The 19,069-nt window shown below is 37.4% G+C and overlaps 1 protein-coding gene across 1 annotated transcript in view; it reads right to left on the bottom strand.

The window, feature by feature from the left end:
• The window catches only part of NUP160 (nucleoporin 160), a 48,265-nt gene that overhangs the window by 14,628 nt on the left and 14,568 nt on the right, over positions 1 to 19,069 (bottom strand). Inside the window, exons 12-27 of the mRNA XM_027837830.1 lie at positions 14,608 to 14,691; positions 14,147 to 14,317; positions 13,845 to 13,944; positions 13,428 to 13,593; positions 12,770 to 12,897; positions 12,503 to 12,663; positions 12,177 to 12,310; positions 11,818 to 11,888; positions 11,566 to 11,725; positions 10,216 to 10,285; positions 6,854 to 6,952; positions 6,396 to 6,515; positions 1,320 to 1,415; positions 1,076 to 1,170; positions 903 to 999; positions 701 to 806 (exon numbers count right to left, since the gene is read on the bottom strand). Of these exons, the coding sequence (XP_027693631.1) occupies positions 701 to 806; positions 903 to 999; positions 1,076 to 1,170; positions 1,320 to 1,415; positions 6,396 to 6,515; positions 6,854 to 6,952; positions 10,216 to 10,285; positions 11,566 to 11,725; positions 11,818 to 11,888; positions 12,177 to 12,310; positions 12,503 to 12,663; positions 12,770 to 12,897; positions 13,428 to 13,593; positions 13,845 to 13,944; positions 14,147 to 14,317; positions 14,608 to 14,691 (1,858 nt within the window). The remainder of the gene's footprint in view (positions 1 to 700; positions 807 to 902; positions 1,000 to 1,075; positions 1,171 to 1,319; positions 1,416 to 6,395; positions 6,516 to 6,853; positions 6,953 to 10,215; positions 10,286 to 11,565; positions 11,726 to 11,817; positions 11,889 to 12,176; positions 12,311 to 12,502; positions 12,664 to 12,769; positions 12,898 to 13,427; positions 13,594 to 13,844; positions 13,945 to 14,146; positions 14,318 to 14,607; positions 14,692 to 19,069) is intronic.

The raw sequence follows: 19,069 nt of genomic DNA, 5'->3' as shown, positions 1-19,069 counted from the left end.
TCAGCTCTAACACTTACTACCTATGTGATTTCTGGTAACTTTTAGCATCTCTGGGTCTCAATTTACAGATAAGTAAAATGAGGCATCTGGACTAGATTTTCCATCTCTAAACCCTATTCCTATAATATGCTCAAGGCCAAGAGATAAAGGATATAAAGTTTGAACCTTTACCTATAATTAGCCACGATTCTCCCAAGCAAAATGATAATATTCCTAGTAGTAAAATAAAAGCCAAAGACAAGTAGTATGTCATACAGCACTTTTGTAACTGTGGTCACAGAGCTGCCCAAACTCTGCCCATTAGGGGCCTTGATCAATTTATTAAGCAACGTCACAATTTCCTCGGCTATAAAATGAAGGGGTACTGGATGAGATGACCTCTGGGGTCCCTTCCAGTTCTGTGACCCTACATCCCTTGAGTTGATAGACTCTTCTATCCAAAGCCTAATCCTAGTATTCCCCCTGACCAGCAGCATCATCTTAGGTGGGTTTACTTCCATTAAACCAAAATAAGTTAGATTAGGTGGCTTCTGCCAGGTCTGACATTCTATAAAGTGGCACAGTGGATAGTAGCACAGGCCCTTGAGTCAGGAGGACCTGAATTCAAATCCAACCTCAGTTGTGTGACCCTGGGCAAGTCACTTAACCACAATTGCCTCAACAACAACAACAAAAAAATCAGTTTGTCCTAAGGCCTCACCCTTCCGGTAGTTGTGCCTATAGATGTGGAAGGCATACAGGAGCTCATAGTAATTATGAGTCATCAGATCTACGGCTCGGGCACGTGACTCAATTATCCCCACAACCTAAGGGACAGAAACAAAAATCGAGGTGAGTGAGTTTGCAGTGGCTGACAAAGCCACCAAAATCTTTCCCATGTGCTCTCAGGCAGGTTAAATTACCTCATTATGCAGGTTCACATATGGAAACTCGACCAGATCCTGGAGCTGGGAACGTTCACAGAGAACTACCACCAATTGTCGCAAGCAATCCAGTTGCCTAGAAGAGAAAGGGGGATATCAGGCAAGCTTCCTTTTGTGGGCCAAGAAGTAATGGTGAATGGCTCACTATCTACCTGCTGGGGTCTGGATTCTGAGTTAAGGCCTCATATGCTTGGTTATTGTGTCCTAAATCCAAATGATGTTTGAAAATGCACGTCCTCAAAGTAGCCTAGAAATGAAATAAACGAAAAGGAGAGGAGTATAAAGACCTTAATTACAGTACAAAGTTTTAGGCCAAAAAAATTCTCAGCAAACTGCAGTGATGTGAAAAAAAAGCAATGAAAATTATTAAGGCAAACAAATAATTTCTCTTCTTACCTGGCTTTTCCAGTCATCACCTGCTTCAGTGATTGCTAATGTGGCCAACTGAATCACTAGTTCAGGCAAACCAACTACATCCAATAATCGCAAAACCTAAGGAAATAAGAGGACTCTTTGTCATCACAAACGTGCTTTGAAGCAGTGAATAATAAAACTGAAATAGAATTAGGCACTTGGCCCTAAAACCAATTAGAAAAACAAAAGAGACATATGAAGTTTAAGCTGACAAGGTGCCACAAGGCCTGCCATCAGACATTTGGCTCTATGATTTGTGTATCATCTTCCTTAGTTTCTTCAGTTACCCACATAACACTGAGTTTTAAACTCCCTCCACTTCTATTTTCACAGATTATAAAAATATCATCTACATGCTGTTAAACTTTGATTATTTGTGACAGTTTAAAACAGGCATCGTACTGTATAAAAAAAAATCTAAAGAATCAATTGATTTTGAACCCAATCTTCTTCATTCTTTTGATGGAGATATTAGAGAACAATAAAACCACCAACAGAAAGAAAAGCAAATGGAAATCTAAGAAACTAGGGGCCTGGACATAGTTGCTGGTTGCTTTTTGAAATATCTGTAACTTCAAAGTCCTCTTAGAAGGACAGAAGATTAGATCATCCTTTCACTTTTATAGGTATTTTGTTTAGGATTTTTGCAGTAACACTCATTAGTATGGTCGTCCAAATTCTCGGATTAATACCACATGTGTCTTGTGGAAGGAAGAGCTGGGGAACTTACTATTTTTTTCCCCCTTCTGTTCTGAAGCAGTTAGTATAGTATACAAGTTACTGCTCTTTAAAGGTTTGGTAATTAGTCTGTGAATCTATAGAGGTGTGTTGCATTATTGCCAAGCAGTTCTTTAATGGCCTGTCAGATCTTTCTTTCTGAGACCAATCATTTTGAGTTATTTACTTAGGGAATATTTTCTGTTTCTGTGGGTAATCATCCATTTACTTTAGATCCACAAATTTATAAGCACTGGATTGTGTATCCTTGATAAGTTTCTTATGTCTTTTGCCTTAACAAGTTCTCCTTTTTTCTAATTTACGTGTTTTGGTTTGGGCTTTTTTGCTTAGATTTAACTGTTCAAAGTCAATAAATTAAATAACTATTCAAAATTTTGTTGTCTTTTAAAAAAAAAGTCATTTTCGTTGTTTTCTTTTCATTTGTATTTTTCTCTGCTTCCATCTTGGTTTATTTTTTTCCTGGGTTTTTAAAGCTCTACTTCAATGAACTTTTTTTGCTTGTTGATGTTTAATGTTACAAATGTGCCTCTGGCTACATCCTACAGATTTCATTATGCAATAGTACTATCTGTCTCTGATGTAACTTGTGGTTTTGGACCTTTCCCTTTTACCCCATCATTACTGAGTAAGTAATTTTTTAGCTTTTGGAAGAGTCTGTGAGCCCTTGCAGAAGACGAAGCAACACTATGGACTTGGTTAGGGTTTGTTTAGAAGAGCAGTCACGGTATGGCATCTCTTTTCTTTATTTGCCTTTGTGGGACAACACATGTCAACTTTTATCCAAGTTCTGTGAACTCTGGGAAAAAGAAGCATTTTTCCTTTTTCTCACAAATTATCTCCTTACAGTGATTAGACTTAATACTCTGGTTAGTGCGATAATTTTCCTCTTATCTTTTGGCTGGATTTATCATGTACTGATATTGATGGGTTTAAACCTTCCATAATGACTGAAAGGAAATCTATTTCTTCCTGTAAGACTAAATTCTTCATGACAATCACAGATTAGGTAACTATATATTTAAGACTGGTACATTCATTTTGAATAGAACCTTTTAGCATCACATTATCTTTTTCTATCTCTTTTAATATGCTTTCTAGTGGGAATTCAATTTTGTATGACATCATTAATGTCTTTTAAGGTTTTCGGTGTTTTGACAGTGGCATGATAAATATTCCATCACCCTTTCATTTTGAATCTATTCAGATATTTCTTTGGTAAAAGCACCTCCTCCAAGTATCATACTGTTCTGTTTGCCTTTAATGCAATCTGTGGCTCTTCTTCATTTTATGAAACAGCTCAGTCCATTTGTATTGAGTGTTATCATCGTGACATTTGTCTGGTATTTTTAGTCAGTTTATAGAAAAGGAATATAAGCTTTTTTGATTCTTCATCTTTTTTGGGGTGAGGCAACTGGGGCTAAGTGACTTGCCCAAGGTCACACAGCTAACAAGTGTCAAGTGTCTGAAGCCACATTCGAACTTAGGTCCTCCCAACTCCAGTGCTGGCGCAAGCTTTTTGATTTGTCCACAGCTTCTCTTATTGGTCAAATTAAGAGAACCACACTGAACAAAAGGGCCTCTGTCTTGTGCTTCAGCTCAATTTAACTCAGACTCCCTTTTCTCAAAGAGAGAGATTTCACTTTGGGGTTTCTCTCCACACTCCCATTCACCCTCCTGAAAGCTCTTCTTCACCTTTCCTGCTCCTCCAAGCTACTTTTCTGAAACCTTCAGTGATCTGGTCAATAATGAAACACTTTCATTAGCAACTCTTTTAGATGGATTTAAACACTTACCTTGCTGGCCATGAGCCTCATCCGAAGTTGTCTGAAGATTTACGAGGATGGGCCTCTAGGTCTGTTTCCTTCTCAAACACCCGTCTCCAGCCTTCCTAAAACACGCTGAACTTTGCAGGCTGGTCCACACTTCCTGATTCTGTACACACTGCGTTTCAATTTCTGTGATCCTCCCTGGACCTCCTTGAACATTCCAGTGGGATCCAAGCTATCCTTTCTCAGTAAGTGATGTAGGCACTTTTGGTAACATATATATTTGTCCTTATTCTTGTAATGTTGTAATTTAATTATGATATTGCCTATACACGTTGACACTTGAGTTTTTCCTTGTGTTTTGCTGGTTCTTTTTGCCAGTTCTGAGCAATCTGCTTTAATTTGGTTTCCTCATATTTGGCTTCTAAATTTTTTTGTTTGTCTAAGTTCCCTGGGATGTCAGTGATTACTATACTGGGTCTGTGTCTTTTCCAACAGACTAGACAATCTATTCAACTCATAACCAATTTAGAAACAAATGTAGCTTAAATATATAAGGAATTGAGACAAATTTATGAAAATAAAAACCATTCCCCAGTCAATAAATGATCAAAGGATAAGAACAGGCAGTTTTCAGAAGAAGAAATCAAAGCTATCAATAGTCACATGAAAACATACTCTAAATCACTACTGATTAGAGAAATGCAAATTAAAACAACTCCAAGGTAGCACCTCACACCTATCAGATTGGCTAACATGACAGGAAAGGAAGATGACAAATGCTGGAGGGATGTGGAAAGACTGGGACACTAATGCATTGTTGGTGGAGTTGTGAACTGTTCTGACCTTTCTGGAAAGCAATTTGGAACCACACCCAAAAAAGCTATCAAACTGTGCAGACCCTTTGACCCAGCAATACCACTCCTAGGTCTGCATCCTAAAGAGATCAAAGAAAAGGGAAAGGGACCTGTGTATACAAAAATATTTATAACAGCTCTTTTTGTGGTGGCAAAGAAGTGGAAACTGAGGGGATGCCCGTTAATTGGGGAATAGATAAACAAGTTGTGGTGTACAATTGTGATGGAATACTAATGTACTATAGGAAGTGATGAACGGGATGCTTTCAGAAAAACCTGGAAAGACTTATATGAATTCATGCAAAGTGAGTGAGCAGAACCAGGAGAAAGTTGTACACAGTAACAGCAATACTATTAACAATGATGTACTATCTAAGGTTCAGCTTGTTCTGATCAAAACAATGATCCAAGACAATTCCCATGAAGAATGCTATCTACCTCCACAGAAAGAACTGATAAATTCTGAATACAGATTAAAGCACACTTTTTTCACTTTATTTTTCTCCTTTTTTTCTTTTTGGTCTGTGTTTTCCTTAGCAACATGGCTAATATGGAAATATGTTTTATATGACTTCACATATATCATTGATATCACATAGCTTGCCCTCTCAATGGAACTCAAAAATTTTTTTAAACGCAAGTTAAAACATTTTTTTACACGTAATTGGGAAATACTTAACTAAATAAATAAAAACATATTTTTTAAAAAAGGAAATAAATGTAGCATTCCTTGGAACACAAATCCACTCTAAGAAAACTTTAATGGCAAGGCAAGCTATATATGAATCTGATGGCTAAGTAGTTTTTTTTTTTGAGCTTGTGTCATTTTTGCTTTCTTCAAGTTCTCTTGCTTGATATTTTGATCTTTTTGGACTTGTAAGTTTTTTGCTTCACTTCTTTGGCTGTGCCACCTGAGGAGAGCACCTCTCAGAACTTCTAGTGCTTCCTTTCTCCTGTCTCCTGGTTTTCTAGGTCCAAGCTGCTTTTGGAGTTTACACTTTCCATTGTGTTGGCATCTCTGGTTTGTGTTTACATATGCTTTTTGTCTGCTTCTCTTTGCTGGGACATTTGTCTTTGTTGTTGTAGGGTTTGGTCTGTGAAGAGGCTGGCACCGTTAGTGCCTCTTATTCTAATACCTTAGCCTACTCTCTCCATTCTCATCCAAGTTCATAAAAATAACTCTACAGATGGTTAAGGATGCACAGATGAAGTTGACGAATGATTTATTTTGGATACGAAAATGTTTTATCAACTCAGAATATGTAAGTTCTTTGAATTTATTAGCAGCTGAATAATTTTGCACTGAATTTCAATTTATGATGAAAAAGTCAGTTTGGTTTCTTTTTGGGGCTACTTATCTTTACCATTGAGGAACCAAATGGAAATTCTGCAGCTTGCTAATATATGCCTGGGACGGAGTATTGAGTAGTGTCAGCTTTTTCTCCATAGTTACTCTATCTACTGGGAAATAGTGTAATTGCTTTGGGAATGCCCCTGAGCCTGTAACAACTCAGTAACTAACATTCTAACACCTGCATCTTCCCTTGGCAATTCATTCTTCTTTTCACTTGGAGAGAACAGTGAATAACAATGTAACAATATTTACAGACACAGCACTCTCCCACCTTCCCAAGACAGCAATACAATTATACATGTGCCAGGAATCAGAAAGAATGACATTTTCTAAGATTTAGTACCTTATCATAATACTGTAGTCGGGGAGTAGAAACTATCTCCCCATCCTCTGTGCGGATTAATCGATCTAAGAATTCTTCCCTGCCCACTTCAGATGCAGCTTGGCAAAAACACTCCAGAGCCTAAGGAGACAAAGGAATGTTACATGCATTACTAGGAGGGGAAGAGGAAGGGAACTAGCATTAAGTACCTGCTATGTGCCGGGCACCATGCTACAAATATTACATGTTATAAATATTCTCATTCGACCCTTATAACAACAAAATGAGTTGTTTGTTTGTTTTAATGCTAAGCCCTAAAGGCTGCAGTAAATGAAAGCTGGCGCTTGAGTGATTGTGGGACAAGAAAAAAAGTCTTTTCGACCTGCACAAATACAATCAGACAACAAACAGTAAAGTTTCTTACAGTTACCAGATCCTCTCCCAGTTAATAAAGCAGGAAAAAATAAGACTAAATTTACCTTATGTCCTTCTCCCATAACCAGGTAGCACCGGCCCATCATAAAGCGGCAGGAGCCAACACTCACTTGACACCAAGGCTGTAGGAGGCGAATATATTCCTTGAAGACAAAAAAGAATTCTCTTATTAGAAAAGGAACAAAGCAAAACAAGAACCAGCGAAGCCAGGTATAACGGAAAGAGGGTTCAAAGTCAGGAGCCTTGCGCACTGAGTGCCTTCTTTTCACTGCATCTCAGCAAACTGTCTGGTAAATGAGGGATGATATGTGTACTATCTATCTTACAGGGCCTTGAGAAAAGCATTCTGTCAACCTCAAAGCATGATATGAATGTGATTATTATGACAAATAACAGAAGGCTTAGCATCAAAAATCATGAGTTTGAGTCCTGACCCCACAACTGCTTACAAGAATAAGTCACAACCTCTTTTAATCATTCACTTTTTACTTATTTATATCATCCATTTAAAAAGTTTTTGAGTTCCAAATTCTCTCCCTCCTTCCTGCCCCTCCCCCATCCATTGAGAGGCCAAGTTATATGATATCAATGATATATGTGAAGTCATACAAAACATACTTCCATATTAGCCATGTTGGGGGAAAAAAGCACCTTAAAAAATGCAAGAAAAATTAAAAAAAAAAAAAGTATTCTTCAATCCGCACTCAGAATTCATCAGTTCTCTTTCTGGAGGTAGATAGCATTCTTCATTGGAACTGTCTTGGACCATTGTCTTGATAAGAACAGCTGAACCTTAGATAGTACATCATTGTTAATAGTATTGCTGTTACCGTGTACAACTTTCTCCTGGTTCTGCTCACTTCATTTTGCATGAATTCATATATGTCTTTCCAGGTTTTTCTGAAAGCATCCTGTTCATCACTTCCTATAGTACATTAGTATTCCATCACAATTGTACACCACAACTTGTTTATCTATTCCCCAATTGATGGGCATCCCCTCAGTTTCCACTTCTTTGCCACCACAAAAAGAGCTGTTATAAATATTTTTGTATACACAGGCCCCTTTCCCTTTTCTTTGATCTCTCTGGGATACAGACCTAGGAGTGGTATTGCTGGGTCAAAGGGTCTGCACAGTTTGATAGCTTTTTTGGGTGTGGTTCCAAATTGCTTTCCAGAAAGGTCAGAACAGTTCACAACTCCACCAACAGTGCATTAGTGTCCCAGTCTTTCCACATCCCTCCAGCATTTGTCATCTTCCTTTCCTGTCATGTTAGCCAATCTGATAGGTGTGAGGTGCTACCTTGGAGTTGTTTTAATTTGCATTTCTCTAATCAGTAGTGATTTAGAGTATGTTTTCATGTGACTATTGACAGCTTTGATTTCTTCTTCTGAAAATTGCCTGTTCTTAACCTTTGACCCATTTATCATCTTTTATTTTCACAAATTTGCCTTAGTTCCCTATATATTTGAGAAATAAGGCCTTTATCTGAGAAAACTGCTATAACCCCTCCACCCCCAACTTTCCTGCTTTTCTTCCAATTTTGGCTACATTGATTCTGCGAAGTGACAACCTCTTTTGAGAGACTGTTTCTCATCCAGGCAGTTGGTGGTGCAGTGGACAGAGTTAAGCCTGGAATCAGGAAGACCCAAGTTCAAACCCTCTGACACCTATCAACTGTGTGACCCTGAGCAATCATTTAACGTCTGTCTTCCTCGGTTTTTCTCAACTATAAAAAAGGGATAATAACAGCACCCACCTCACAAGGTTATTGTGAAAATAAATGAGATTATATTTGTGAAGCACTTTGCACCTGGCACATAGTGCTTAATAAATATGTGTTACCTTCCCCACCATCAATAAAATGAAGATGATAATATTTATAAATATTTTGTAGAATTGTTGTGAAGAAAGTATTTTGCAAATTCAAGTACCATTTAAGTGTGCATTAGTATAACTACTATCCTGGGCCCAGAGATGGAAAAAATACTGAACTTAACCACGCACAAGTTTCCATTTCTTCATATCACTGGTATCTTTCCTTATAGTTCTAGTGACTCAATTATGATCCTGTTATTTGGATTTCATTTTCATCCAGTTGCTTCAAAAAAGCTAGTCAAAATCCACATAGTTAAGTGGTTAAAGGACGATGAATAAGTTTCAAAAGAAAAAAAAAGAAATTAATAACCATATGAAAAAAATGTTCCTAATTCTATGTAAGGGGAATAAAATTAAAAGAACTCTGAGATTCTACCTTAACCTCATCACATTCGCAAAAAGAGATATAAATTGTCCATTCTGGAGGAGCTGTGGGGAGACAGGCACATTAATATACTTCTGGTAGAACTAAGAATAGGCCTCATAGTTTGAAAAAACAATTTGAAATCATGCAAATAAAGTCATTCATCTATTTGTATGCTTTGACCCAGCATTCCCACTACTGGGTATATATACTTCAAGGTTAAAGACAGAAAACAAGAGCCTATAAACATTTTGCTGTAGTAATGAACTGGACCAAAAGTGGAAAATTCCAATCAACTGGGGAATGGCTGAATAAATTTAGTATGCAGATGTAATGGAATATTATTGCACAGTAAGACAAGACAAAAATGAGGAAGTCAAAGAAACACAGGATAACTTGTGTTACGAGATAAAGTGAAGAAAATATTGGAGAAAACTGTACGATTACTACAACAATGCAAATAGAAACAAGGCTAAAAAGCAGATGAACTCAAATGAAATGCAGTTACTGATCTAAGTTCTGCAGGATGAGGACTATGTACACAGAAAGTTGTATACACTGGCAGACAAGGATGCTCCACTTTGCTGTTTGTCTGCGTTACATGGAAGGGTGCAGGGTAGGGGACATATTAGAAAATGATTATGTTGTCAAAAGGCATCAAATATTTTTTTACAAGTCAGGGAAGAGTCAAGAAAGTAAACCACATTTCCCTCACAAATCAATTCAACAAGTTTCCAAATTTTGGTGTTCACTGTTGTATGACAAGTTTTTTAAAAAGAGGATTTTAAGAATTCATGATGATTCTGTTTGTATCCATATGCTAGGATGTTTGTTATTTTAAATGGAAGACTGTGCTTCCTATGTGAAAAGAAAGCCCAACAAAAGGAATCAGGGAAAAGATATGAAGTGTAAGACTAACTTCTTGAGAATGATGTTGTAAAGAAAAAGAAAGGAATTGTCCAATACTTTGGTGAGTTTTGACCCCTCTCCCCCTGAAATCCTGTAATATACATTAATGAAAAGACTGTAATAGATAGCTATTTGGGTGACTAAAGAGGATGTATAAGATATAGTTTTGGACAAGATAGAGAATTATCTCCAAATATATTATTCAGCAAATGACCTTACTAACTCAAATGAACAAATGTGAAACATTGAACTTACCTGTAACTGTGTGTATTGACAGCTTCCCATCAAACACTCTGGGAAGATGCATCCAGGATTGCTAGGCCACCTATTCATTAGCTAAGGAAGAGGTCCTTTGACCTTTATTGAAAGAACTAAAGGTACACTACAGAACAAGCCATGACACAGAAGCTTTTGAAAAACCACTTTAAAAAAATGAGATGAATGGAGTGAAGGCGATAAGAAGCTAACAATCACATAACACTTTAAGGTTTGTAAAAACTTCACATCTACTTTCTCATTTTATCTCTACAACACAACAGGTACTATAATTATGCCCGTTTCATAGATGAAAATACTGAGGTTCAGAGAAGATAAGTGGCTTGCCAAGAGTCACACAGCTTGGTGGGATTTGAATTCAGATCTTCCCGACTCCAAGTCCAGTGCTCTATCCACTATGTCACCCTGCCTCTCTGAGATACATGTTCTCTTCACAAATAAAAGGTAATAATAGTAATTACATCAAATAATTACATGAAGAAGGTAAATGCAAAGTATTCAGCCATCTGTACAGCCTGTCTACATCACCTAGCTCAGTTGGTTGGTAAATCACGCTTTAAGTCAATCTGGCCCCAGCTCATCTCTCTAGCCTTTTCACCCTACATCCCCATACTTGCCAAATGGGCTGAGCTGCTTCCTGAACTTGTGCTACATTTCTTCCGGCTGTAACAGAAACATGCTGGCCCCACGTGTGGGAATCCTTCCTCAGCCCCTCACGGCCCACTGCCTCACAGCCATTAAGAGGAAGCCTTTCCTCTATCTCTCCAATTGTCAGTGCCGCTTCTTTTCTCCAAGTGCCCCATACTTTCTTATCTTTTCACACACTGTCTCTGCTATACCCTCATTCCAGGAGAACTCGATTCCTGGAGGGCCAGGCCCATTTCATTTTTAACCGTGGTACAGGCCCTCACAGGGCCTTGCACACAGCCTATTATAAACTCAACAAGCATTCGTTAGACTGAATTAGGCCAATGTCCTTAATGTAACGTTTGTGCAGAGCAGTTTTACCTCTGCTCAAGTCTAGTGTCACTGACTATACCCTGATGCCATGTACGTGCCTCCAAGACATATATATCCTCAGCAGTAAAGGGAAACCAGATAATGGAATATAGATGAACCAGTGGGGGGAAAAAAACTTAAGCGCATGTCTTATGCCCTAATGACAGCAGATCAGAAGTAACATCTTTATATATAAATGATAGCATTGCAATGTCTTCCCCACCCCCCCAACTTAAAACAATTAATTCAATAAAAACTTACATTAAGCAACATAATATCCTTGTGGTAGGAAAAGGAAAATTTCCCAGAAGTTTTAGAATAAAAGGATACAAAAGTTGTAAGAAATAATTGGTAATTGTTGTAACCAGCTGAGGCCAATTCACATCAGTCTGCGTGAGAGGTGCCTTTGGTTGAGAGAAGAGATGAGACAGGATGTGTTTTCTGGCCACTTCTTGGAAAAATAACTCCACAATGGTCTGAGGATTGGTTACTAAAAACAAAAGGTTGCAGACATCATGAGTCACTGGGAAATGACTGTTCAAATTATATTAAGATCACTTTCTACACAGAAACAGTCCTTACCAAGTTTACGTGATGTCAAAGTGTTAGAGTCTGTCAGCTCTAATACTGATAAATGCTGTAGATTGGACTCCCTAGAGGAAGAGAAATGCTCGGTTAGCTCATCTTTTTAAAAAAAGACCCCGGAACTGTCGAGATAACCTCTCTAAATTATTGGACAAGCACAGAAATTCTGCATCCCCAGCATAAGGAAAAGTAGAAGACAAATCATAAACAAATCAAGCTGCAATCCCAGAATCAAGTTCTAATATATGAAAAGTATTGCAAACCTCAAAATGCTGTTAGTTATTAATCATAATTACAAATCCTCTAGTGGAATCTGTAGCAACCAACAAACTTAAAAAAAAAAAAAAAAGACTTACAGTATGTCAACTGGAACCTCTGAGGCCAAGCACAGACTTCCCCACTTAATGAGGTAATATGACAATAGCAAGGGGGCTGTCCGATGGAGAAGGTCCTGCTGAGACTGGAATAGTTGATTCCCACCCAAAAGCACCTAAGGAAGAAAATGTTGAGGAACTTCAATGTTCAGAGCTAAAATGACAATAGGTTTTAAGAGGGGACTTGATGTCAGAAAAGCAACATTTCTATGGCTTCCTGACAGAGTACCTGTACGGCTTCCATGCTTCCCTTACAACTTGTGACTGTGTCATGGGCACCTGCCCCAGTTTTCTGAAGTAATACTTACAGAATCTCCTAGCCTCATCAATAGCTGCTGCAGGATCAATAGGTCTCGGCAGATAAGGAAGCGAGTATTAGCAATTTTACACACACCTCTGCAAACCACATTTGCTGTTGTACCACTGCCATAAAGCTGAGCAAGGTTCATGCGAACATTAAGAGGCTGAGCTACAACAAGGAAAACAAAGGAACACATAGAATAATGGAGCTACATTGGCTACAAATGTGACTTTTTTTTAAACTGAAGGAGAACATATGCTCTTGCCTCACTTACTGGGATTGAAGCCTTTTTCCATTTCTATTTCGGTCTCATAGTCCATTTCCCGTATAAGAAGTCCAATTGCGTGAACTGGATTCCTGATCTCCTGAAGTTTACTGCAGATGTCCTCCATCACATTTTCCCTGTAGGGACAGAAAGAGAACGCTGATGACTGAAGGCAGTGTGGTACTAAAGGACTTCAAATAAAACATCCTAAGAAGTAGCTGAGCCAGCCTTAAGATCTGAGGGTCAGCTTTTTAATGACTTCAAACAAAGACAACTTTTTAGGCTCTTAACAAAGCTTTAAAAAGAGTTAAGAACTGCCCTCTGGCACAAAGTGTCAAGTAATTGCTCCTCTGGCTTCTCAGAAATGCCAAGACCCATCACTGGAGAGGAGAACATTTGTACTTATAGTTCATAGGAGGAATCCTTAAGATGTTATTGCAATTAATGACTTTGATTATAACATCTGGGTTATGTTTCACAGTCTGTTTCCATATATGTAAAATCATTTGCTGATTTTCCACGCATAAATTAGCTCCCCCTATTTATTAATGACACTGACTCACTTTACATAGTACCCATCTGAAATGTATTTCTACTACATTACTTCAGTATCCAAGATCACAAAATCTCCGTTATGAAGCAGACTTTACCCTAAGTTCTCCCTTACACATCATTTGCGATCAAGTCTTCCAGAATCTGCTCTGCAGCCCTCTCTGGAGACTGAAGGTGGTAGCAAGCCATTTCCATCATGAATGACATTTCCAGAGAAATGGATTCCCCAATCAATCGGAGGCATTTGACGAGACATATAACATCACGTGCAATATCTAAATCTATAAGGAAAGAAATCTCAGCTTTAAAGATGTGAATATTAATTGACAGTATTTTTCAAATAGGCAGAGTTGACAATTTTCATGAGCATAAAGGTTGAAAACACTTGTGCCCAATCAGTTTTGTTCAAATACCTAAGGTGGCAAAGACTTTTCTGTCACAGTAGCAAGTTTTTGTATCTATATGCAATAAGGATAATGACTGAAAGGCTGAAGAAGAGGGGTTCAAAAAGGGAACAATTAATTACTGTTACCATCAGAAATGGTAGTTTCATCCTCTGTCAAAAGATTCTCATCGGGCAAAAGATAGAGATGATCCACTAGAGCACAGGGCACAAGAAAAGACAGGAACCCCTGGAAATATGAATCTTCCGGTTAATTTTAGAATGTTCAAAGAAAAACACGGAATAATATCTAACTCCAAATGAACTGCATTCCTACAGGAAAATCATATGATTACTATGTGGCTAGAAAGGAACTACAAGGCAGCAGATGAACATTCAGAAGAGTCCAATGAAGAGTAGGAAGAAGTCCTTCAGCATGCTTCTATCCTTACTTTTTTTAACAGGCACATCATATTTGCATGAGGATTCATATGCAGCGCAAGAGGACGTGAGAGCGCTTCTTGGTACTGAAGACAGCAGGCATAGAACTTGGACCAGAATTCAACTTGTAATTGTCGAAACTCTTCCTGGGAGAATTCATACTCTGTTACACTTGCCTGGAGCTGGCAGAAGAATAAATAAAAATATTAGTGCAGTTCATGACTTTCTTCCCAAAATAATAATCCTCTCTCATTGAAAAAAGGTTTTATATAAAGACAGTTCAAATGGAGCTAGGGCAAGAATGACTTAATATTGGTCTTGCTTTTTCCTGCACTGGAGAAGTATATATTTACTTATGAATCTCTAATTTAAAAGTTCACATATTCATGTTTCTTCTTACCAATAAAATACTAATATTGATGAAAAATACGTAAGACTATGTAAAGTTATAATTTTTCTACTCAAACCTCACCTCATTTTCAACTGCTAAAGTAACTTCTTTCTTTAGCTCACTCCAGGAAAGATCCAAATTCCTTTCTGTTCCTCGACGGAAAATCTAAACAAACATTAAAAATGACATTTTAGTATATCATGCAATACTCCAAACCTAATCAAAACATTCCAATTCAGATGGCATTATAACCTAGCATGAAAATGTACAGTGGAGAACGGTGTACTTTGTTTTCTACAATAGATATCTTCCTGAAAAGTTGCATAAATAACATTTTTGTAAAATGAATTGGTTTTGTTTACACCTGATTTCTATGTATCCATACAGAAAGTGATGAATATTAAAGTGTCAAAACCATTTAGGTTAAGATAAAAGTAGAACCAGAAGTAATACTGTGGTGATATACTACAGAACACCCAGCCAGATAGAATATGGATAATGCCTTCCTCACACAGATTACAAAAATGGTATAGAGGCAAGCTATGGTGATAACAGAAGAATTCAACAATCTTGACATCTGCTGGAAATCTAATTCTGCTAAAAGTAGAGCATCTAAAATTCTTGACTTGCCTGGTTGACAATTTCATCTCTCAGAAGGTAGAGGAAGCAACGAGGAATACTGCTATTCTAGACTTAATTCTGACCAACAAGGACTGGTTGGCGACGTGGAAATGACAGGAACCTTGGGAGAGAGTGACCACGTCATCTTGAAGTTTGTATTAGTGAGGAAAGGAAACACGGGGCATAATTGGACACTAATTCATTCAATAAATATTTACAGAGTACCTACTAGGTGCAAGGAAGGCCCTAGGCTAAGTGCTATGGAGGTTGCAAAGGTAAACAAGAAACAGTCCTTATCTTAAGTAGCTAATAAGAAAGAGCAATAAGATAAAAAATATGAATAATAACTGTAAGATAAAGCAAAATATACCTCAGGCTCCAAACAGTTATACGAAAAAATACTGCTGTGATCTCATGGGTAAAGACTAAAAAGATATACTGTTCACAATGATCAGAATACACTAAAAAACAAAAAAAGAAATTCTAGCTATATAATTCTTAATAAACCTAATTAGGAAAAAAAGGGAAATAATTTAATTGGAAGGGGCCTTAGAAGCCAACTTTCTAGTCTCTCTAAATGATTTCAAGAAATGTTTATCTGCTTGAACATCTCCAGTAACAGGGAATTTATTACCTAAGGCAGTTCACTCTAACTTTAGATCTATCTTTTAGACTTTTTATACCTTTATGCCAAGCTGAAATTTGCTTTCTTCTATTTGCCATCATTTAGTACTCTAAATTAGTTCTCTGAAAATATTTAGAACAAGCCCAAAGCCTCTTCCTATGTAAGTCCTTCATATATTTGAATTTCATTCATTCATTCATTCAGTCATCAAAGTTTACTACGTGTAATGCACTATATGCTAGGCACTGGGCAGTACAAACTTACACAGAGATACAAACCCCACCCCCTTTGTCTTTTTTTTCCCAGGCTAAATATTCTGAACTATCAAGAAATTCTCAAAGAGGCACAGCTTTAAGTATCATCTTTTGGCTATGCTAGGGATTTTTAATATCTCTTTACAATTAGGTACCCACTTCAATCCTGGAGGGTATGTGTGTGACTACTATGGGTATGGAACACTGTATATATGGTCAGGCTCAGTTGGTGTGTTGATTAGTTTTTCTGAACTGTTTTTCCTTTTTTTCCACTGTTTGCCACGGGAGGTGATTCCTTGGTTAGAGGTGGATAGAGGGTTAGGGTTATATTTGGAAGTGTCGGTGATGTAAAAAATCAAAAGCGTTAAATAAAAATGAAAAATCTGAATGCGTGAATGAAACCCAGAATGAAACATGGTAATTCAGATGTGGTCTAACATAGCTGTAGTATGACTAGCTTATTACCTTACTTGTAAGTATTGCCCTCCTGTTAATGTAGCCCAAGATCACACCAGGGTCTCTAGGAGCTGAGTCATACATACTATTGATTCATAGACAGCTTGTAGTCAATTAACACCTTTAAGCGTTTTTCAAAGAAACTGCTGTTAAGCATCTTGTATTTGATTTTCTGAATCCCAGAATTGGGCTTTACTCTTGTTAAATTTCATCACGGTGGATTCAGCTCTTTATTCCAGCATGTTGACATCATATGGATATTAATTTGGTCATGCCCCTTGGCTTCATGAGGTCTGCAGACTGGATAAATATGCAATCTATTTTCTTCCAAGTCACCAATAAAAATGTCTGACAGAATAAGGCAGAAGACAAACCTCCATGGAGAGGCCTCCATTTAGGTGGCTATCAGTCCATTAAGGATTAGGGTATAGTCAAGCAGCAATGTACAAATCCATTCATACTATCATTGGGCCTACATTTCTCTACCTAGCCTACTAGGATGAGAGGCTTGGTCAAGTGGCATATTATGTCTATATATTTCTACGAATGTCCATGTAGCATCCCTAGTATGGTTGCACAGAGTACTAACAACTATCTATTGAACTGAGTTTCAGAGTCAAATTTCAAAATCAGATCACCAGGCTATGGCCTGGTCTTTCTAATGTATCACATTGGGAGAGGAAGGAGGGGCAGGGCAGACAACAATGACAATAGAAATGTCCCCTACATCCTATCCATTTACCCACCATTTTCAGTTAAAACCCCCTTGATCAGACTGGCAAATCTATGGGCAAATAATTCGTCCTAGCTGCTATGAGAGTGATTCCATCCTGAGTCAAGACCTTATCATTCTAGTAATTTAAGCCAAAAGTCAGTGTAACTCTAGAAAAGGGCTTAGTAGGACTTTTTACCTGAGGTTTGTGAATTTTTTTTTTTTACCAATATTTTGATAACTGTATTTCAACATAGTTTTTTTGTAATCCTATGTATTTTATTTTATGTATTTAAAAAACATTCTATGAAGATTCTATGAGTATCACCAGAGTGCTAAAAGGGTCCTGGACACAAAAAACATTAAGAGAGCCTGCTTTACAAGGTACTTTTCCAATGACCTCAGATTTTAAAGGAATCAGAATTCTAGAGCTGAAAAGGCTATCAGAGACCATCTATACCAACTCTTTCATTTTAGTTCATATCAAATGATTATAAACATAATATTGAACATCAATAAAATCAAACTTGCTTAGTACCATTTAAATTAACTTCAACACATAAACTGTCATAACTTTTTAGTCACTTGCCTCTAAGTCTCCAACAGAATGCTTTGTTTCTTTTCTTTCTCATTCACTTTTCCATGTTAGTAGGCCGAGTTAATATTCTGTTCTTCTGGGGTTTTTTTTTTTTGGGAGGGGGGAGGGCGAGTGGCAGTGTTGCATTACTTCATAAAGGTCTTTCTAGATTGCTTTATGTTTTCTATATTTGTCAGTCTTAGCTGCATTAGAGCATTCCATTACACACATGTACCACAATTTATTTAACCATGTCCATAGTGATAGATAGCTTGGCTGCTTCCAGTTTGTTTTTAAATAATTGCAAACAATGCTTCCATGAACAGTTTTGATTCATTTTGCTTTCTTTTTGCGAACGTGTTCTGGTGATGTTCCTTACACTATTAGGTCAAAGGGCGTGATTATTCTTCTCATTTTTACTGTGTACTTTGGAGAGATTGCTCTCCAAAAATATTCTACTTTTGAGTTTGCGATTCCATCTGAATGAGAAGAATGAAATAGCTATCAAAATATTGTTTAAAAAAAAAGTTCACAGACCTAAGAAGCCCAACTAAGCCCTTTTCTAGACTTACACTGACTTTTGACTTAAATTACTAGAATGATGAGCTTTTGACTTGTGATGGAATACCTCTCACATGATTCTACCTTTGAGTTTGCAATACTACTTGAATACACAGAATGAAGGAAATGGATGAATGTACCTATTTCTTTATAACTCCACTGACACTGAATTTCATTGCTTTTAATTATTTTTGCAATTTGACCAGGGTGAGGTGCCATAACTTAAAGCAATTCTTCATTTTGAAGATAAGGAAATGAAAGCTCAAGGAAATTGAATGACCTGAGGCCAGAAATCGAATGAGTGGGAGAATCAGGAGCAGAAGCCAGGTTTTCTGACTCCCATTCCAGTACTCTTTACACATCATGCTACTTCTCATGCATATACACAAAAGATTAGAGGAGGGAGGGGGCATAATAAAGGAAAAATTAAGGATGATGGGAAAGATGCTAATGATGTGATAAGCCAAGTACTACCTATTTTTAAGAGGACAGAGATGAACTCTGTAGATATCAATAGGCTTGGCTGCAATCACTGGCAAATTTCTAAAATAATTATAAAAAAGCTGTCATCTTTTTAGAAAAGAACAAGGTGGGTCATTAGAAAAAAGCCATGCCAACACTGTTGGTGGAATTAGTAACTGACTCAACCATCTGGGGAAAAAATTTTAACTTATGTGAGGAAAAATGATTATACTTTGATTCAGTAATCCTAATAGTATGAATATATTCCCAAGCAA

The sequence above is a fragment of the Vombatus ursinus genome, unplaced genomic scaffold (assembly GCF_900497805.2).
Source record: "Vombatus ursinus unplaced genomic scaffold, bare-nosed wombat genome assembly UNPS02014822.1, whole genome shotgun sequence".
Classification (NCBI taxonomy): domain Eukaryota; kingdom Metazoa; phylum Chordata; class Mammalia; order Diprotodontia; family Vombatidae; genus Vombatus; species Vombatus ursinus.
This window is presented reverse-complemented; position numbering and strand designations above follow the sequence as displayed.